General features: G+C 41.2%; 1 protein-coding gene across 4 annotated transcripts in view; it reads right to left on the reverse strand.

The window, feature by feature from the left end:
• The window catches only part of LOC117259582 (RNA-binding protein Musashi homolog 2-like), a 506563-nt gene that overhangs the window by 25346 nt on the left and 464646 nt on the right, over positions 1-16571 (reverse strand). For 3 of the 4 annotated variants that reach the window (XM_033630996.2, XM_033630994.2, XM_078166886.1), the window contains exons 12-13: positions 13682-13879; positions 1500-1654 (exon numbers count right to left, since the gene is read on the reverse strand). In XM_033630996.2, coding sequence (XP_033486887.1) covers positions 1500-1654; positions 13682-13879 — 353 coding nt within the window. The remainder of the gene's footprint in view (positions 1-1499; positions 1655-13681; positions 13880-16571) is intronic. The other variant, XM_078166887.1, reaches the window with a different exon arrangement.

The raw sequence follows: 16571 nt of genomic DNA on the forward strand, positions 1-16571 counted from the left end.
AAATATTTGTGTGTGCATCACAAATTTGTTGATAAATCTTGTTTTTTATATGTGGAGTTTTCTTTACTTATATGGAATGAAACATATTTAGCTGCGCATTGAAAATGTGTTTGTGTTTTGAGTCATATATATATATATATATATATATATATATATATATATATAAATATATATTTATATATATTAATATATATATATAAATATATAATATATAAATATGTTTCATTCCATATAAGTAAAGGAAACTCCACATATAAAAAACAAGATTTATCAACAAATTTGTGATGCACACACAAATATTTCTTGTTTTAAATATGTGCAATTAAAATTCACAAATGTACGCATGTAAAAGTAATTGTAATTTTCATCAAATACATATTTGGAGGTTGTTACATTGATATATGAACTGTTGAACCTGCATATATATACATATATATATATGTGTGTGTGTGTATATATATATACAAAAATATATTATATATTATATTACTGGTTGCTCTATATTATATTATATTATATTATATTATTCATTTTGAGACTGTTCTAGCTCCATAGAACTGGGCTTAATATAACATATGTACAGCCAAAAGATGGCACTAGATTGACTAGAGTCAAAAGATTCACATAACAAACTAGGCGATGGTAGAGGAGGTCGTAATATTGTACCTATAAAAAGAGACAGTGTTACAGATGGCAGTGGTCTGCGTGACCATTGAAAGATTACATCCTGAAATGTGGAGGGATAATTCTTTTCACTGTATTACTGATTTGTTCCATTCTGCCATTATTTAAAAGGCCAAATCTTGCTACTACACTAACTACTAACTACTCTACACTGCTCCAGCAGTCTCCAGTGGTACTGGTACGTTTCGTCCATATCTGTAAGCTTTCAGAAAATGCACACAAATACAGACAACATTAGTGCAGAGTACAAACAGAGGGCTCTGTCCATCTCAATCTCCGCATGAGACACTGCCCCTAGTTAGAGGGCTCCGCCTGTGCTAATAGAACTAGGGTTACAATACAGTAACATTTACTTTACTGTACCAGTTTGGCGGACACATCAATGTATCGCTGTAACGGACAGCAGCAGCCAATGCGGTATCTGTGTATTTATGTGAAAAATTACAAAAAGAAAATATTGGCTAGGAAGCACAAATGTATTACTGAACCTCACTCTGAACCTGAGCTTTTAACAGCTTAAGACATTTCATGGTAATGTGTTAGCGGTTAAACATGATTTTCTTTTTTATGGAGCTGTTAAAGTGATTGCAGGAAGTATGACAGAATTACTGATTCAATATTTGGACTGTCCCTGTTTCACCAGACTGCTCTCTATCTGACCTTCCTCTCTGCAGTCAGTGGCGTAATAAGGAGAGTGAGAAAGTGAGGAATGAATTTAGCCGCAAGGAGTTAGTGAAGAGATCTGATGAGGTGGATGATAATGATGATAATGATGATGATGATGATTATGGTGAAGAAAAAATAGATATACTCACAGCAATGCTGTGGCTGAAGCCAGAGCCCGGCTGAGGGCTGTTGGCATTGATGTAGTTGCCTACAGCAGAGTCCTGATTGGCGGTTCCATAGAGGTCAGCTACAGGGCCGGGACTGTTGGCACCAGGAAAGGCTCCAGGCCGGGTGGGGTTGGTTCCTGTTGAGGAAGGGCCAGGAGACAGATTATCCAGAGAAAGTATAACACAACTGACACTCAGAGATGAAAGATAACCATGACCTGGCCTGGAAGAATATTATTAACTAAACTTGGTATCCTGATTGCATGCTAATTGGTTCAAAAGCCTAAATCAAATCTAATTTAAGGAACTGTATATGACATCCAGAACATTAAAAAAGCAGCAAACTTTTTGCCATGTAAAGATACAGTGCAATAAGAGTATCCTGATAAGAGCACAGACTCACACCTCTGTGTGTCTTGTAATCTGATCTTCTCTGTTCTTTGTTTTGGTAGACGGTTGTACATGCATGTTAGTCCCTGTGTTTGTGTCCCACTGCCTAGCTAATCACTGCCGCTCTGCACTGTGCTCATATGGCAGTTACCACTGATAAGTCCTGACCTACGGTGGCAGGATGGTGTTGTCGTGGAAGCGTAACATCCCACCCACACTCTACAGGTCAACAATGTTAACTCCAGTGGCACTGTTGCTGTTGTTAGCACTGTTAGCCAGGCCCGCTGTCAGGGAGGGTCAAAGGGTACATATAACCTTGTAAGAGAGAGGGATAAATAATGCTAAATGAATTTATGCTAAATGTTGGCAAGGGAAAAAGGATCATTGCCTTTTTTCACAATCGTGTATTTAAATATTTCTGCATAATGTGTTTTCCTAAACAGTCTTGGAATTACATGCATTGGGTTTGACTGGAAAACTGAGAGCTGACAGCCATATACTCTTTATACTATTTCATTTCTGCACACAATTTGACCAATAATTGATTAAAGTAGCCCTCAAGATTGAATGAATAAATAAAAAAATAAAAAAAATTGTTCACCTGATTTGAACTTATGATTTAATATCTTGTGGTAATTTCTTCAATCAGTGTTTGATTTTACTTTTCTCTAATTATTCATTGAAGGGCTTTTTTGTTTTGTTTTTTGGCCTAGGCCAAACATGTGACTTCCCTGGTATTCAAAATAAGATCTTAACACAGTATAGATACAAACTCTATGGGGTAATATGATTAACTCGATTATATTTGCAGACAGTTTACAATTTTGTGTTTTGTCATGTGATTTTGCCTTCTAATGAGTGTTGGTGAGGGGCCCACTTTGGAAAATGCTGTCCCCCTGCCCATTTATCTTAACAGCTGGCCTGCTGTTAGCACTGTTAGCACCATTAGCGCTTGCCATTTTTAAAGCAATACATCCTCAGCAGGGACCAGTGGGCTTTGGCCCTGTCACAGGGTAAAAAGTCGGAGATTGAGAGACGGACTAATACATTGTTGTTTTTGTCTTATCATGTTATTAATTGACATAATGTGACACTATCTTTCATTTACTGTGTTACTTTGTTTGTGTAATAGTGGTCAGTTAAGAGAGTAGAGTGACAGAGTAATCAAGTGAATAACGATCTATATGTACCCTCAAGGGTTTTTTTGACCTGTCATTGGTGTTCTCTGTCACTGAGCAGGACCCTCAGATATGACTGCTAGACAGTTTATGAATGCCTGGCAGAAGTTGCACAGGGGGATTGGGCACAATACCCCTCATCTCATCAACACCTGTCACTAGGAGAGCCTCTACACTTCACCAAACCCACATCCCCTTCCCCTCCACAAACTCCCCCCGCTCCTTCTCCAGCCACTTTTAAATATATGATGGTGATTATCTTTTCCAAAGTGCTCGGAGCATTGGACCTAGCCTGGCTGACAGGCAGAAAATTACACAGGGTATCGTGGGTAATGTGTGCTAAAAGACTGCAGGGGTGAGCTGCGTTTCCATGGACCCAATTCACCAGGAGGAGAGTGTTACTGAAGGAGAGGAACTCCACTCATACTGTGTTTTCTTTTAAAGTCATGTGTCAGAGGAGTAAAGCGCATTACAATATATATTGTAAAGTAAAGGAAATACAGCATATAATATGTTAATAATATGATTACATGAGATGCTCTGAAAACAATACTCTGAGTTCATTTGGTAAAGAAGATGTGAGAGTGAAAAAGATAGAAAAACAAATAACTGGTTGCTCTGTGTTGTAGAGTGTAGATCAAAAAATGTATCGGGTACTCTTGGAAAAAAAGGAGGGAACTCCAAAATACTGCAAACAGGAAAAGAATCCAGGCACTCCAAACAAAAATGAGAATGAGGAAGTAACGATTAGATTAAAAAGCCTTTAATATAATGGCAAACTCATTAAAAAGCCAACATGTTTCGACCACTGTTGGTCTTCATCAGGGCTGGAGAAACAGATGCATCAAGGTGTGGTTGATGTAGCAGCAGCCAAATGAAACCACACCTTGATGCATCTGTTTCTCCAGCCCTGATGAAGACCAACAGTGGTCGAAACATGTTGGCTTTTAAATGACTTTGCCATTATATTAAAGGCTTTTTAATCTAATCGTTACTTCCTCATTCTCATTTTTGTTTGGAGTGCCTGGATTCTTTTCCTGTTTGCAAGATGTGAGAGTCCTCTGAGTATGTCTGAAGTGACAGCCACACAGACCATCTGTTTGATAAGAAGTGGGAAGTAGGCCTATCATTGGAGACAAAATATCGCTCGGAACACCAAACATGTTCTCATCTCAGGTCCTCAAATACCACCACTGACTTGTGCCTTCAGTGTGTCATACCAGCACCAAAGAAACCACCACGATGATGCACCCTTTAACATCTGTATTCAGTTCAATTCAATTCTATCTATAAAGCCCAATATCACAATTTGCCTAACTGTGCGTTCACACCAAAAGCTGCCTGAGCTGCAAAATAGCTGAATTCACTCTATCAGCGCCGCTGGTAAAATATTTGTGGCAGAGAAAGCAGCTCAAGTCGCTCATGATGTCAAATTCTGAACGTCCAATTATGCTTCTCAATTTAAAGGAGCCGCAAAGCAGGTTACTGGCTGGAGCACAGAAATGTGACTTTGTGCATTTGCCTGAGTACAGAAACTTTCACATTTGGACAATGAAAACATTTGGACATTAAACATTAAACACACACAGCCTGTGTTGCGTTCAGGTGTTGCCACGTAAATAACAACTTCCAGCACTTGGAACAGGCCGTAGCACAACACAGCAGCATGTCAAGTGGGCCGAACCCGAACCGAATATGAGCTAATTTTTGGATTTGTTATTCCCCCCCAAAGCTGTAAACCTAGGGGAAACACTGTCAGTGGTTTGGGTTTGAGTGCCTGCAGTGCGATTAGTTAAACTGGTGGTAAGGAGAGCAAATTAATTGCATTCCCGCTAATAACAAGCGCTCCAGAACATAAAGAAATTGTATAAGTACGTGCGCTTGTCAAAACTTGTGTATCGATTCAACATGGAAGAAGACACTCTTGTAATTTGTGCTGCCGCGTGGTACCTGCGCCACCGTCGGGTCTGGATTCACAATATCCTCCGGGCCGTGAATAGCACAGGGAATATCATCGGCTGGTGTGGGAGCTGCAGCTGGATGGGGAGAGGTTCCAGCGCTACTTCAGGCTGAACACAGATCACTTTGACAGCTTGCTGCTTGTTTTAAAGTAGGAATGAATGTGTGGTAGGAACTAAAAGTCTCTGAGGATGTTCTCTGGGTTCAACACAAGTGATGGACATCTACATTCCGATTGGTTGCTGGTCATTTGCAGCTCCAATGCATCATAGCTAATTTGCATAAAGCTAACCAGTCTTCAACTTTGGTTTGCTGCTCAATTCGCCAAACGCCGCTGCTCATCGCTTTTGAAGCTCAAAACACCTCTGTTTGTGACTATCCATTGAAAATGAATTAGACCTGATGCCTTTGCAGCTCTGGCAGCTTTTGGTGTGAACGCACAGTCAGAGGACTTTCCCATTCTTTATACTACGTCAGTTGCTCTGCACATAAAGTATCACTGCAGATGAGTTTACATTGGAAATGGGTGAAAGCCCGGTGCACCTCATGGAGATGCCAAAGGGGGCCTTTGGTCTTGGTATTACAGGCTGAGCGGCATGAGAAAGCATTTGTATTTGATGACCTGGGCGTGAGAATGGGCAGGGATACCTGTGCTCTACTGTGTTATGAGAAACTGTGTCATTTCAAAATAACAACTACCATAAAACCAGATAGGTTTATGGATAGAGAACAATATCGTACTATGGGTCTGTGTGTTTACCTTTTGTCTTGAGGGCACAGTGTATATGTGTACCATAATGCCACACTATGCCATGTCATGGCAAAAGCCTGGTGGCCCAGAATCCCATAGTAACTCTGACTGAGCTCCAGAGGACCTGTGTGGAGATGGGAGAAACTTCCAGAAGGACAACTATCATTGCAAAACTCCACTGATCTGGGCTTTATGGCAGTGGCCAGATGGAATTCTCTCCTCAGTGAAAGATACAGAAAAACACCTAATGGACTCTTAAACTGTGAAAAATAAGATTCTCTCGTCTGATAATACCAAGATTGAACTGTTTCACCTCAATTCTAAGCATTATGTCTGGAGAAAATCAGGCAACGTTCATAACCTGCCCAGTATCATTCCAATTTTAAAGCATGGTGGTGGCAGCATCATGGGGGTGTTTTTCAGAGGCAGAGACTAGAGGTCTGGTTGGGGTTGAGGGGAAGCTGAATGGAACAGAGTACAAAGAGATCCATAATCAAAACTGATCCTGATCTGAAGGTTCACCTTCCAACAGGACCATGACCCTCATCACACAGCCAAGACAACGCAGGAGTAGCTTAGGGGCAACTCTGCAAGTGGCCCACCTAGAGCTCTGACTTGAACCAAACCATCTCTGGAGAGACCTAAAAAATGACTTTCTATTGCTGGTCCCCATCAAACCTGACAGAGTTTGAGAGGATCTGCAGAAAAGAGTGGCAAATAATTCTGATATTCAGTTGTGCAAAGCCTGTCGCATACCCAAGAAGACCTGAGGCTGTTAAGGCTGCCAAAAGTGGTTCAACTAAGTTCTGAGTAAAGTGTCCTCCTTTTTAATAAATTCACCAAAAATTCTAAAATTCTGTTTTTGCTTTGCCATTACAGGATATTGAGTGTGGATTGATAAGGAAAAAAATGAACTGATATATTACTGATAATTCACGTAGCAATTCTGCACATTTTAGCAACCTCAGTGTTGGAACTCGCATCACTGGTGCCGGTGCGCCTTGAAATTTTTATCATTCAAACACTCTACATTTCACTCACATATGAAGAGGAGTCCTCGCAGTGTGGTAAAGGAGAGCCACACTGTAATATTAGCAGGCTAAGATGGACAGAACAGCACAGCAGAGAAACGGCAGAGAAAGGATCAGATTCTGATCGGCTCTATTTTTGCTATTAGAATATGTTTGGATAGGCCCACTGATACAGACCTGATGTTAGGATCAAATCTGTAAATCTTCAATTAATACTGCCTTGAAATATATTCAAAAAATATATGGAAACTCCAAGCCACCTTAACAGTAAAAGCTAGAATAAACCCACTGAACAGAGTTCACCAAGTCCCACTCTATTTTGCTCTGTTGGTGTGCTGTGATTGGCCTGTTGAGGTTGGAAGTTGTCAGGGTTAGAGCAGAGAGGTCAAGGTTAGGGTTAGTACTGGCCAGTCACAGCACAATAGGGTGGGACTATGCCAGACACTGTTGTTCAGGGGGTACATTCTAGCATCTACCCACCTAAACCCCATCCAAACTCTGACACTGAGATCTACTCATTTTTCTCCCTCTGAGTGCCATTTGGTGACACACCTAATGTGTGTGCTCTCAATACAGCGGAGGGCTTTTTGAATCAAGCAAATGAAAGGGTCACACTGCAACAACCATCTACTGTCACAAAAGTGAAAAACAATACTTAAAAACAATACTTAAAATCGTGTGATCAGAAATGTATGCCATGTGTTATTCAGTGGCACCTATGCATGAAAAATTTGTAAGGGGCCATACACATGCCGTGTTTTCTGCTCCCTCTAATCCATTGTTTTTAATGTAGACGCACAGCAGGCATGCTCAAATGCCAGAGAAACACACACGCATTCCCGAGTGCCTTTTCTAAGGATGCAATGGATGCAACTAACTAAGTTCAACTTTTGGAACACAGCAGTGCACACTCCATGTAATGTGAAGAGGACCAACCAATCACAGTCGACAGATATCTTTCCCTTCCTCTGTAAATATCAGTCTAATGGTAATGGTAATGGTAAATGGACCTACACTTGTATAGTCCCTTTCTTGTCTTCCAACCAGTCAAAGCACTTTTTACACTGAGTCACATTCACACATACATTCATATACTGGCCGAGGCTACCATTCAAGGTGCCACCTGCTACTTTTTTAACGTTTTTAACACACTCACACTACAATGGAGCAGCTATCGGGAGAAAATTTGGGTTCAGTGTCTTGCTCAAGGATACTATGACATGCTGGAGGAAGTATGGACTTGAGGAGCAGGGGGATCAAACTGCTGATCTTCTAATTAGTGGATGACCCATTCTACCTCTGAGCCACAGCTGCCCTTGCACACGCCCAATAGCGGATTGGCCATTGGGATGTTCGGGACGAATCCCGATGGGCTGGTCACCAAGTGGGCCGGTGTGGGCCAGTGAAGCCGGCCCTGTGGTCAAAGAAAGATGTTCAGAAAGATGTGAGGTGTTCAGAGGGAACATAGGTGTCAATCTTATGTTTTGATGCTTGAAGGAGGAGATAAGAGCGGGCTCTTCCAATACAAAAGAGGCTCTCATTTTTCTTCAAATCTGATTGGCTCAGCCGCAGTCATTACTCATGGCAGACCAGGCTAGTTTGACCGTTAGACAGAAAACATGGATAAAGCCGCTAAAACAAGAAAGGGTGGCGTGGAAAAAACTTTAATTTTTACAAGTAGAGGCAGCAAAGTGCTCCAAAATAACCCACCTGTTTGGTCGTGGCCTTGGTTGATGGGCTGAGGCTGCTGGTGTTGCTAACCACGGAGATGGAGTCGGAGCCGACAGTGCCATTATAGCAGGTGCATTAACGTTAGCTAAAGTTTGTGAGTGTGTAATGTGCAAGGCTGGGCTTTGGCAAATTGCGTATTTCTTCTGGGTGTCCGGTTCAAGAGGCCAACTGGCCTACTAGGTATTGCATTAAGTCATTATAATTTAAACCTGCACTAAAAGAAAATATGTGCTTCCTTTTGTCCAGTGGATGCATGCAGTTAATGTTAGGTGGTGCTCCCAGTTCCAAGGAAAATGAAGCTGAGGGACGGACTAACCCCAGTCATGATGAGGAGGAGGATGAGACTGGCTTTATCCCAGAGGATGAATGTCCTGGGCTGAATCTGTTTCCTAGTCCGCCCCTGCACACGCCTACTCACTTCAAAAACAGAGCCTGGAAGAAGATGAGCTCTGCACTCAGAATTTCATGTAAGTAGGCTCGTGCTTTTTATGGTTGCTTAGCAGCTATAGACGCAACCTGCTCCTGCGCTATTGAAAGTTGGCACAGAGTAGGCATGAGAGTTACACACAGCGCACAACCTTGCGTTTTCCAGGCGGTTAAGGACGCTGCATGTATACGACCCCTAAATGTGTATCTACCAAAATACCTACCAGACTGTTAACTTTATACCAGTTACAATACCAGCATGCTTGGTAAGGCAAGGCAAGGCAAGGCAATTTTATTTATATAGCACCATTCATACACAAGGCAATTCAATGTGCTTTACAAGAGAAATACTTTAAAAACAACAGATCATTAAAAACAAGAGCTAAAAGCAAGACAATAAATAGTTAAAAACAGTGCAGAAAATGCATTTGGTAATAGCAGAGAAAGTAAAACAAACTTAGATAGGAAGTAAAAACAATAAAAAATGAATATACTGTATATGTTTCATCATTCAGCCAACTCCTATTTGACTAATTCAACAAAACCGGAATACAATGTGATGCCATCGCAATGGTAGGATTTACTGAGTGCTGTTGTATTAAATTACACTTGATTTAGCAAGGTGTACCAAGTAACCTCAGACCTCAGGAGTACTTTATGACTTTTTAGCTACAAGCAGCAGCTCTATTCTGCCCTACAAAGGCAAAATACCTAAACTCAGCAGAGTGTAGGGCTGAGAAAATTAACTTTAAAGCTGTTGGCATAATACTGGAAATGTGGCAATTCTTTTCTTTTCTTTTTTTAATATCAAAATCTTGAGCTCAAACCATTGACCCTTATTCTGAAGTTAAGGCACTCTGCCATTATAATGTCTGGAAAATGTTAAGGGGTCATGCCGGTGCAAAAGGATGATTACAGTAAGCAATATACAGTATGATAATAATTATGACTTAGATAGAATCTAATGACATATCATGAAATGACTCACTAAATATAATATGAATAAGAATAAATCAGTCGAAAAAATCAGTCAATATTGCAGTACTTGCAATAAGGTGCAACACCAAAAGGAGTTACCTTATGCATGGGTAACAAAGCATTCTGAGTGCAACGAATCAGAGCCAGAGAAGTTGATTTCTTCCAAAACCTTTCATAGTTAAGGTAAACACAGCTTACTACTTTCTAGGGCTGAACCTGACTCAAAATTATGTCAGTCAAATTGGATTTGGAATACAAATATTCACTACTTGTTATTTTGTTTCCCCATATAGAGTTAGAACAGAACTTGGTGGAGTATGCAGGGTGACCAGTGGCATTCACGTAATACAGTAAACAAGCCAAGTAACCTCTCTGAACTAATGTGTGCTAACTACACTAACGACGGATTGGAAATGTGCAACAACATTTTTGCCAACACTACATATCAAACAAAAGCCAGAGACTGTATCGTATTCAGTTGCTGGGAGCTGTAAATTCACCACTTCTAAGTGGAAGGCAGAAGATAATGTCATCCCAGAGCCTGACAAGGCAAAGCTACCTGCAGCTACCTCTGTCTCAGCTGTGGACCCAGACCCAGGGTGAGTCTGAGTCCACAGCTGCCTGTAGCACTGAGCAGTGTGAAAGTGAGAAGTGCTCACTCTGCAGCTTAATCTGGGGACTGAAACATCTCCAGAAGTACACTGCACACTGAATCACAAGAAAAATGAATAAATCAATAGAAGATTACTTCAGTAATCTCAGTCATCTACTGGGTTTCTAAATTATGATTCCAATCTTAAACTTTCAGGGGCAATCTTATGACTTTCAACAGAAAACATCAGAGGAGACATAGGATGTTTAGATAAATGGTGTTATCTGGCAAGTTAAGTAATGAGGAGCCTACTATATTAGAAGCAGGTACAACCTGGGTCCTGGTTCTCAAAAATCATAGATATTAAATGCTTCCACTGGTGGTTCCACTGCTGCAGATTTTCACAGCAGTACCCCCAGAAATGTTTCATAGAGGTAGCCAAATGGGGCCACTGGAAATGTTGGGGTGGCACACCAAAACCAAAAGCCATATCTGAATTTCATTATGCTGTTTAAGTAGACCTTTTGAGAACTATGTCAATATGAGAGCTACGGGATCCCGTGTTGATATGCTTTGGTTTCTAATTTTAATGGTAATATTACTAATAATCTGATGTTCAAAGACTAATGCCAGTACAGTTAACATTTTCAGTTCCACAACAATTTGTTACACATCTGTATCTGCATTTGTTAGGTGATTCATTGTTCTTCAAATGGGCAGTTGGTCATTTTCCATAAAAAGACAAATATACAGCATTAATTTGAAGGAGTACATTGAACACTATTCATTGGGAACAAGCCTTCTTACATTCAGGGGAGACTTGTGGGTACCCATAGAGTTCAAAGACCCCTTGGAAATTGTTCCTTTGCCAAAATGTAGCTTAACTTTTGACCGTTATTTAGACCCCTTCCTAACAAGCTATGCTGCCATTGTTGGCATCATTGGATGCCTCAAGTTTCACAAGATAATGTCAGCCTCGAAATATTTTCCCCAGGAGGGGCCAGTGAAGAGACCAGCTATTTTTTTAGGGTGGCCATGCCTCCCCTGGCCCCCCTTTAGGGGCACCTCTGCTTCAAATTCTCCTCCTTCTATTAAAGGGCCAGTGTGTAAAATGGGTTGAAAACAGTGACATCAGTGGTCAAATTCTACATTGCAGTTTTTCAGGAGTAGGTCTATCTAGCAACGAAGTGAATATTTATTTAGAAATCTAAACCATGTTACGATATTGTAATGAATCACTCACGAGCAGGAGACCAGAGTAGCGTTCGGGAAAGAGGCCAGTTTATTTGAGCACTACAAAAACCCCGGTAACACTCCAGGGGGTAGCACGTAAAAGACTCCGTCCCAAACTCTGACTCTTCTAGTGTAACACACACACTTCATACACACATACTCACTTACAGTACCCAGCGGGGCAGCCCTCCCCTCTCTGCTCCACCAATCTCCAGCCCGCACCCTGACTGACAGCTTACCACACTCACCACTGGGTTGCTACAATATTGTAGCAACCCTGCAGTAAATGTTCTGTTATAATGTCAATGTTCTGTGAGTTGATGGCATGTTTGGGATTGAATGAGTATAGGTAGGGGGGCGGGGTGCGAGTGTGACGGGGACAAGGGCTGTGTGAGTGCGCTTGCTGGTGTGTGTATGAGCGAGCTGGAGGAGAGAGCAGGAGTACACAGTTGGAGTTACAGTTCTTGTTTGTTGGTTGTTTTGGCGTAGTTACGGCCAACAGTAAACTGTACTGTTCAGTAATAAACGGTGGTTTTAGCTGTACTGAATCCAATCAGCAGGGTACATAGGAGTAACGTTACTGCTATCCTATTGTCTGTTATTGACATAAGACTAAAATTTTCAGTACGTCCTGCGCTGTGATCTGCGGAGGAATACACCGGTGAGCAGGCACAGACGTAGCCTGTAAACAAAACTCAGCTGTTTATTTAGCCTTGCAATATCTCCGGACTATAGTAGCTGCAATGGACGACTTTGAACGCGATTTTGAAGAGTTTCTTGTAGCGGACACAGATCCAGAGCCATACCTGTTTGAGCTGGAGCATACAGATGAGGAACTCCATGTGTTTGATGCTGAGCGGGCGAGAAGAGAGGCTGAATCCTCCGCTCCCATTTTGCTGCACAGAATGGGATTTGGGGAGATATATCATCAGGAGGAAAAGCGCCGCAGAGAGTGCATCACAAGGAGGGAAGTTGCGACTTCTTTTCCTCGCAGATGACGGTTCGGGTTCATTCTCTCCTGTTGCGTGGTAAGTGTGGTCCATTCGCAAACTTTATAACTAAAAAACTTTTCACTACTCTCTATCGACGAACTATTAACACTCTCTGCTGTTTCCTCCTCCTTCTTCCTTCCTTCTGCTGTCTTCGTTCGTTTATTTATACACGCGAAACGTGTTCTCTGGCTGGCTGGATTGTCCGCTCGGGCTGCCGTACATACATGGCGGTGCAAGATGGCGACCTCTCTAAAGCAAGGCCCTTGCTCTATATATATATATATATATATATATATATATATATATATATATATATATATATAAAAAGCATAATTATAAGGCTACGAAAACCAAATGAATTTTATTTTATAGCGATTATACACTTGTATAAACATATTAATGGGCAGAATATTCAGATTCAGATTCAGATTTGACAATAAACCATGCCAAATATTACACACTGGCCCTTTAAGTGCTCCTATCCTGGAATATCAAAACTTGCAAAAACTCAATAAAAAAACAACATACAAACAAAACAAGAGATGCATCCTGATAGCTTAGCTTTTCACTACATAGGGTAGTATTTATCAGTTTGATATCCAGTCCCGGTACAGCTCAGAAACAAGAAATCTACCAGTTTGACAACACTCCAAACATATTACCTGGGAAAACAAGTAATAATGACAGTGTAACAGAAATCAAATGAACAATTCTCCAAAGGCAGTGCTACAAAAAGCATGCACTGCATTCCAGGCAAACTGCCAGCACTGCCACACAGTGTCATGCTTAACTGCTTTATTATTACCCTCCACACTTCTGTCTCTTTCTCAAATTATAAATGATTTGTGTTGTCTGTAACTCTACATGCATGTGCGGGAGGAGCAGAGACATGGAGATACACACCTGGGCTCTTAAAAGGGTCCGGGCTGTGCAGATGGTGCTGGAGGGAGGTGGGAGAGTTGCAGGCCGAGCTGGCATGCTCACTGGGCAGGATTTGAGCAGCCGCCTGGGTGCCCAGGGAGCCATAGTCGGCCAGGGAGTAGGGCGCTCCTCCCCGCATGTCACCGCTGGCCCCGGAATACAACCCATAATCAGGGAACCCTGAGAGACAGGGGAGGGTGGGGGAGGAGTGGGAGGAGGAGGGGAGGGGTTGGGACTCCATCACTGACGATTAGAATGACCCTGATTGATTCTTCCCTGAATGAGTGAATTGGATCTTAGAGTCTCTGTGTTGATGTCTTCCTATTTTTCCCCCTGCTGTCAAAACTGGCCATGTGCTATAATCCACAAAAACATCAGTGAAAACTGATTGAGAAAAAGAATACAACAACACTGATAGCTACCTGTTGTGATGTATCAAAACATCTTTCAAGAGAACATGCCAGACACAGCCAGGACTAATAAGCTCTGCAGCTGTACAAACAATCTGAGGACTAAGGACAAGTACACATAGATTCATCCTGACTCACCCTGCAACTGAGCTCATGTGCAAAATATTATCATAGTGTCATCCAAAAACTGGCACCAAATAGCAACAAAACATAGGGTTAATAAATCAGCTAAAATCAGTATTTCTCTCTTGTGCAATAATGTTATGTAATTATTGCTGAGAGACCTTTTAACTAGAACAAAATGAGGAAATGATGATTAAAAATGATCAATAATTTAGGTTTGTCTGTGCTCATAAATCAGTGAGAATTAGCCAGAAACTATTAATTTTAGATGTGACACTGACAGGTTGTTAGATGGTGTCAGAGAAGTAGTATCTTGAAAACTCACATTGTAAAGGTCTCTACTCAGGCACTGTGCTTCACTCTTTTAAAAGTTTTGCTTTGCAGAGGAAATGCTCTTTACTATAAATAAGGCAAATGTAGCATAATTATTAAGCAAATTCACTGAAAAGTTATGCTATGCCACAAAGCATAGCAGGCATAAAGGGTAACTTTTTGTAATTAGTAATATTGTGAACTGCTCCCTTGAATTAATCATTTGTACCCCTGAAATAATTTGTGTCCCCAAATCACCTAATTTGCTTACTGAAATGAGCAGGTAATGGCCTTGAATAACTAAATTGTACTCTTGTGTGCAATTTACTTACCACATAAGAGGCAAAAGGTTACGTTTAGTCCATTAATTAATCATAGGTGTGTTCTGGGCATACCATGAATTCTACCAGTCTGAATAGGCAAAGTGAGCAGTTTTCTGCTGAAAGTAATGTAGTGGTAAAGTCACTGCAGGAAATATCGTTGGACATTTAAGCGGCAAAACTACCACCTTGTAGTTGCATGTCTTCACAAACCAGTCAAGTCAAACTCAAAGTTTACATCCATGTCTGTGAAAAAATGGCTGCTTCACACACAGAAGATCTATACAATCAGCACAGTTTCAAGGTGGACACCCAAGATTAGTGTCACCAATTCAGTATTTGACCAAATGTCTCCCCTGCTGTTGCAAAGCTATGACGTTAAGTAATGGCCAGAAAGGTGTTTTTGCAGAACATTATGATATCACAGTGAAGTTGACCTTTGACCTTTTGGATATAAAATGTCATCACTTCACCATTTTATCCTATTAGACATTTGTGTCAAGTTTTGTAATAATTGGCACATGAATTCTTAAATTATGGCAAAAACATATTTTGTAAGGTCACACTGCCCTTAAATCTTGACCTTTGACCACCTAATGTAATAATTTCATTACTGAGTTCAAGTGGACCTATGCACAAAATTAAAGGAAACACCCTCAATGTGTTCTAGCAACACATTCTCACTCTGACCTTGTCACATATTGATGTTTGGTCATGGACTTTCCATGTCGAGATAGGATGTGCAAGGTACCCTGCATGTGTTTGTTGCTCATGTTCTGGGATGTCGTGTCAAGTTCAGCCTGTTACATGCATTGTCTGTTTACAAAATACACTTCTGTTTTCACAGGAAATGTACAGTTTGCATACAGTCTCTTTCAAAATAAATGCACTACATCAGTACAACATCACAAATTGACATTTTTTCCTTCAACAACAAACGCACGTGGTTACGTTTAGCCAACCACACACATGGTTGCGTTTAGGAAAAAAGAACAGGGTTTGGCTTTACAATCTTACAGGAGGAAAACACTGGCCTCCTGGTGAAAGCAGTGTTTCCCCTACCATTATATTAGGGGGGCGCCGGGGAGTCCTGAGGTAGGTACTGTGGGGGAATGGCCTGTTGCTATGAGCCAGCTTGTCCTACGAGCAAAATATTCTCAACATAAAGTCAAACATGTTCTCATTCAACACATTGTCACTCTGACCTCGTCACATATCTACGTTTGGTCACGGACTTTCCATGTTGAGATATGGCGTGTAAGGTACCCTTGGTGAGTTGGTTGTTGACAGTCTGGGAAGCCGTGTCAACTTCAGGCATTGTCTATTTTTAAAATACACTTCTGTTTTCACAGGAAATGTACAGTTTGCATACTGTCTCTTCCAAAATAAATGCGCTACATTGGTATAACACCACAAAGAGTTGTCTTCTTTCCTTCAACAACAAATGCATGTGATTACGCTTAGCCAATACACGCATGTGGTTGTATTTTTGAAAAGAGAAGAGGGTTTGGCTTTACAATCTTACTGGAAGCAAACACCTGCCTCCTGGGTGAAAGTCGGTGGTTGTTGGACCCATCCACCATCCCTCCCACTTGCCCTACTCGGACTTCCACTGTCTTAAGTTTTGTTGTCCCGCTGCGTTTCCCCCAACGCCAATGGGTGCCATTAAACAACAATGGCAACCAGCCGCGTATCATGCCAACGTAA

This window comes from Epinephelus lanceolatus, chromosome 4, assembly GCF_041903045.1.
Source record: "Epinephelus lanceolatus isolate andai-2023 chromosome 4, ASM4190304v1, whole genome shotgun sequence".
Classification (NCBI taxonomy): domain Eukaryota; kingdom Metazoa; phylum Chordata; class Actinopteri; order Perciformes; family Serranidae; genus Epinephelus; species Epinephelus lanceolatus.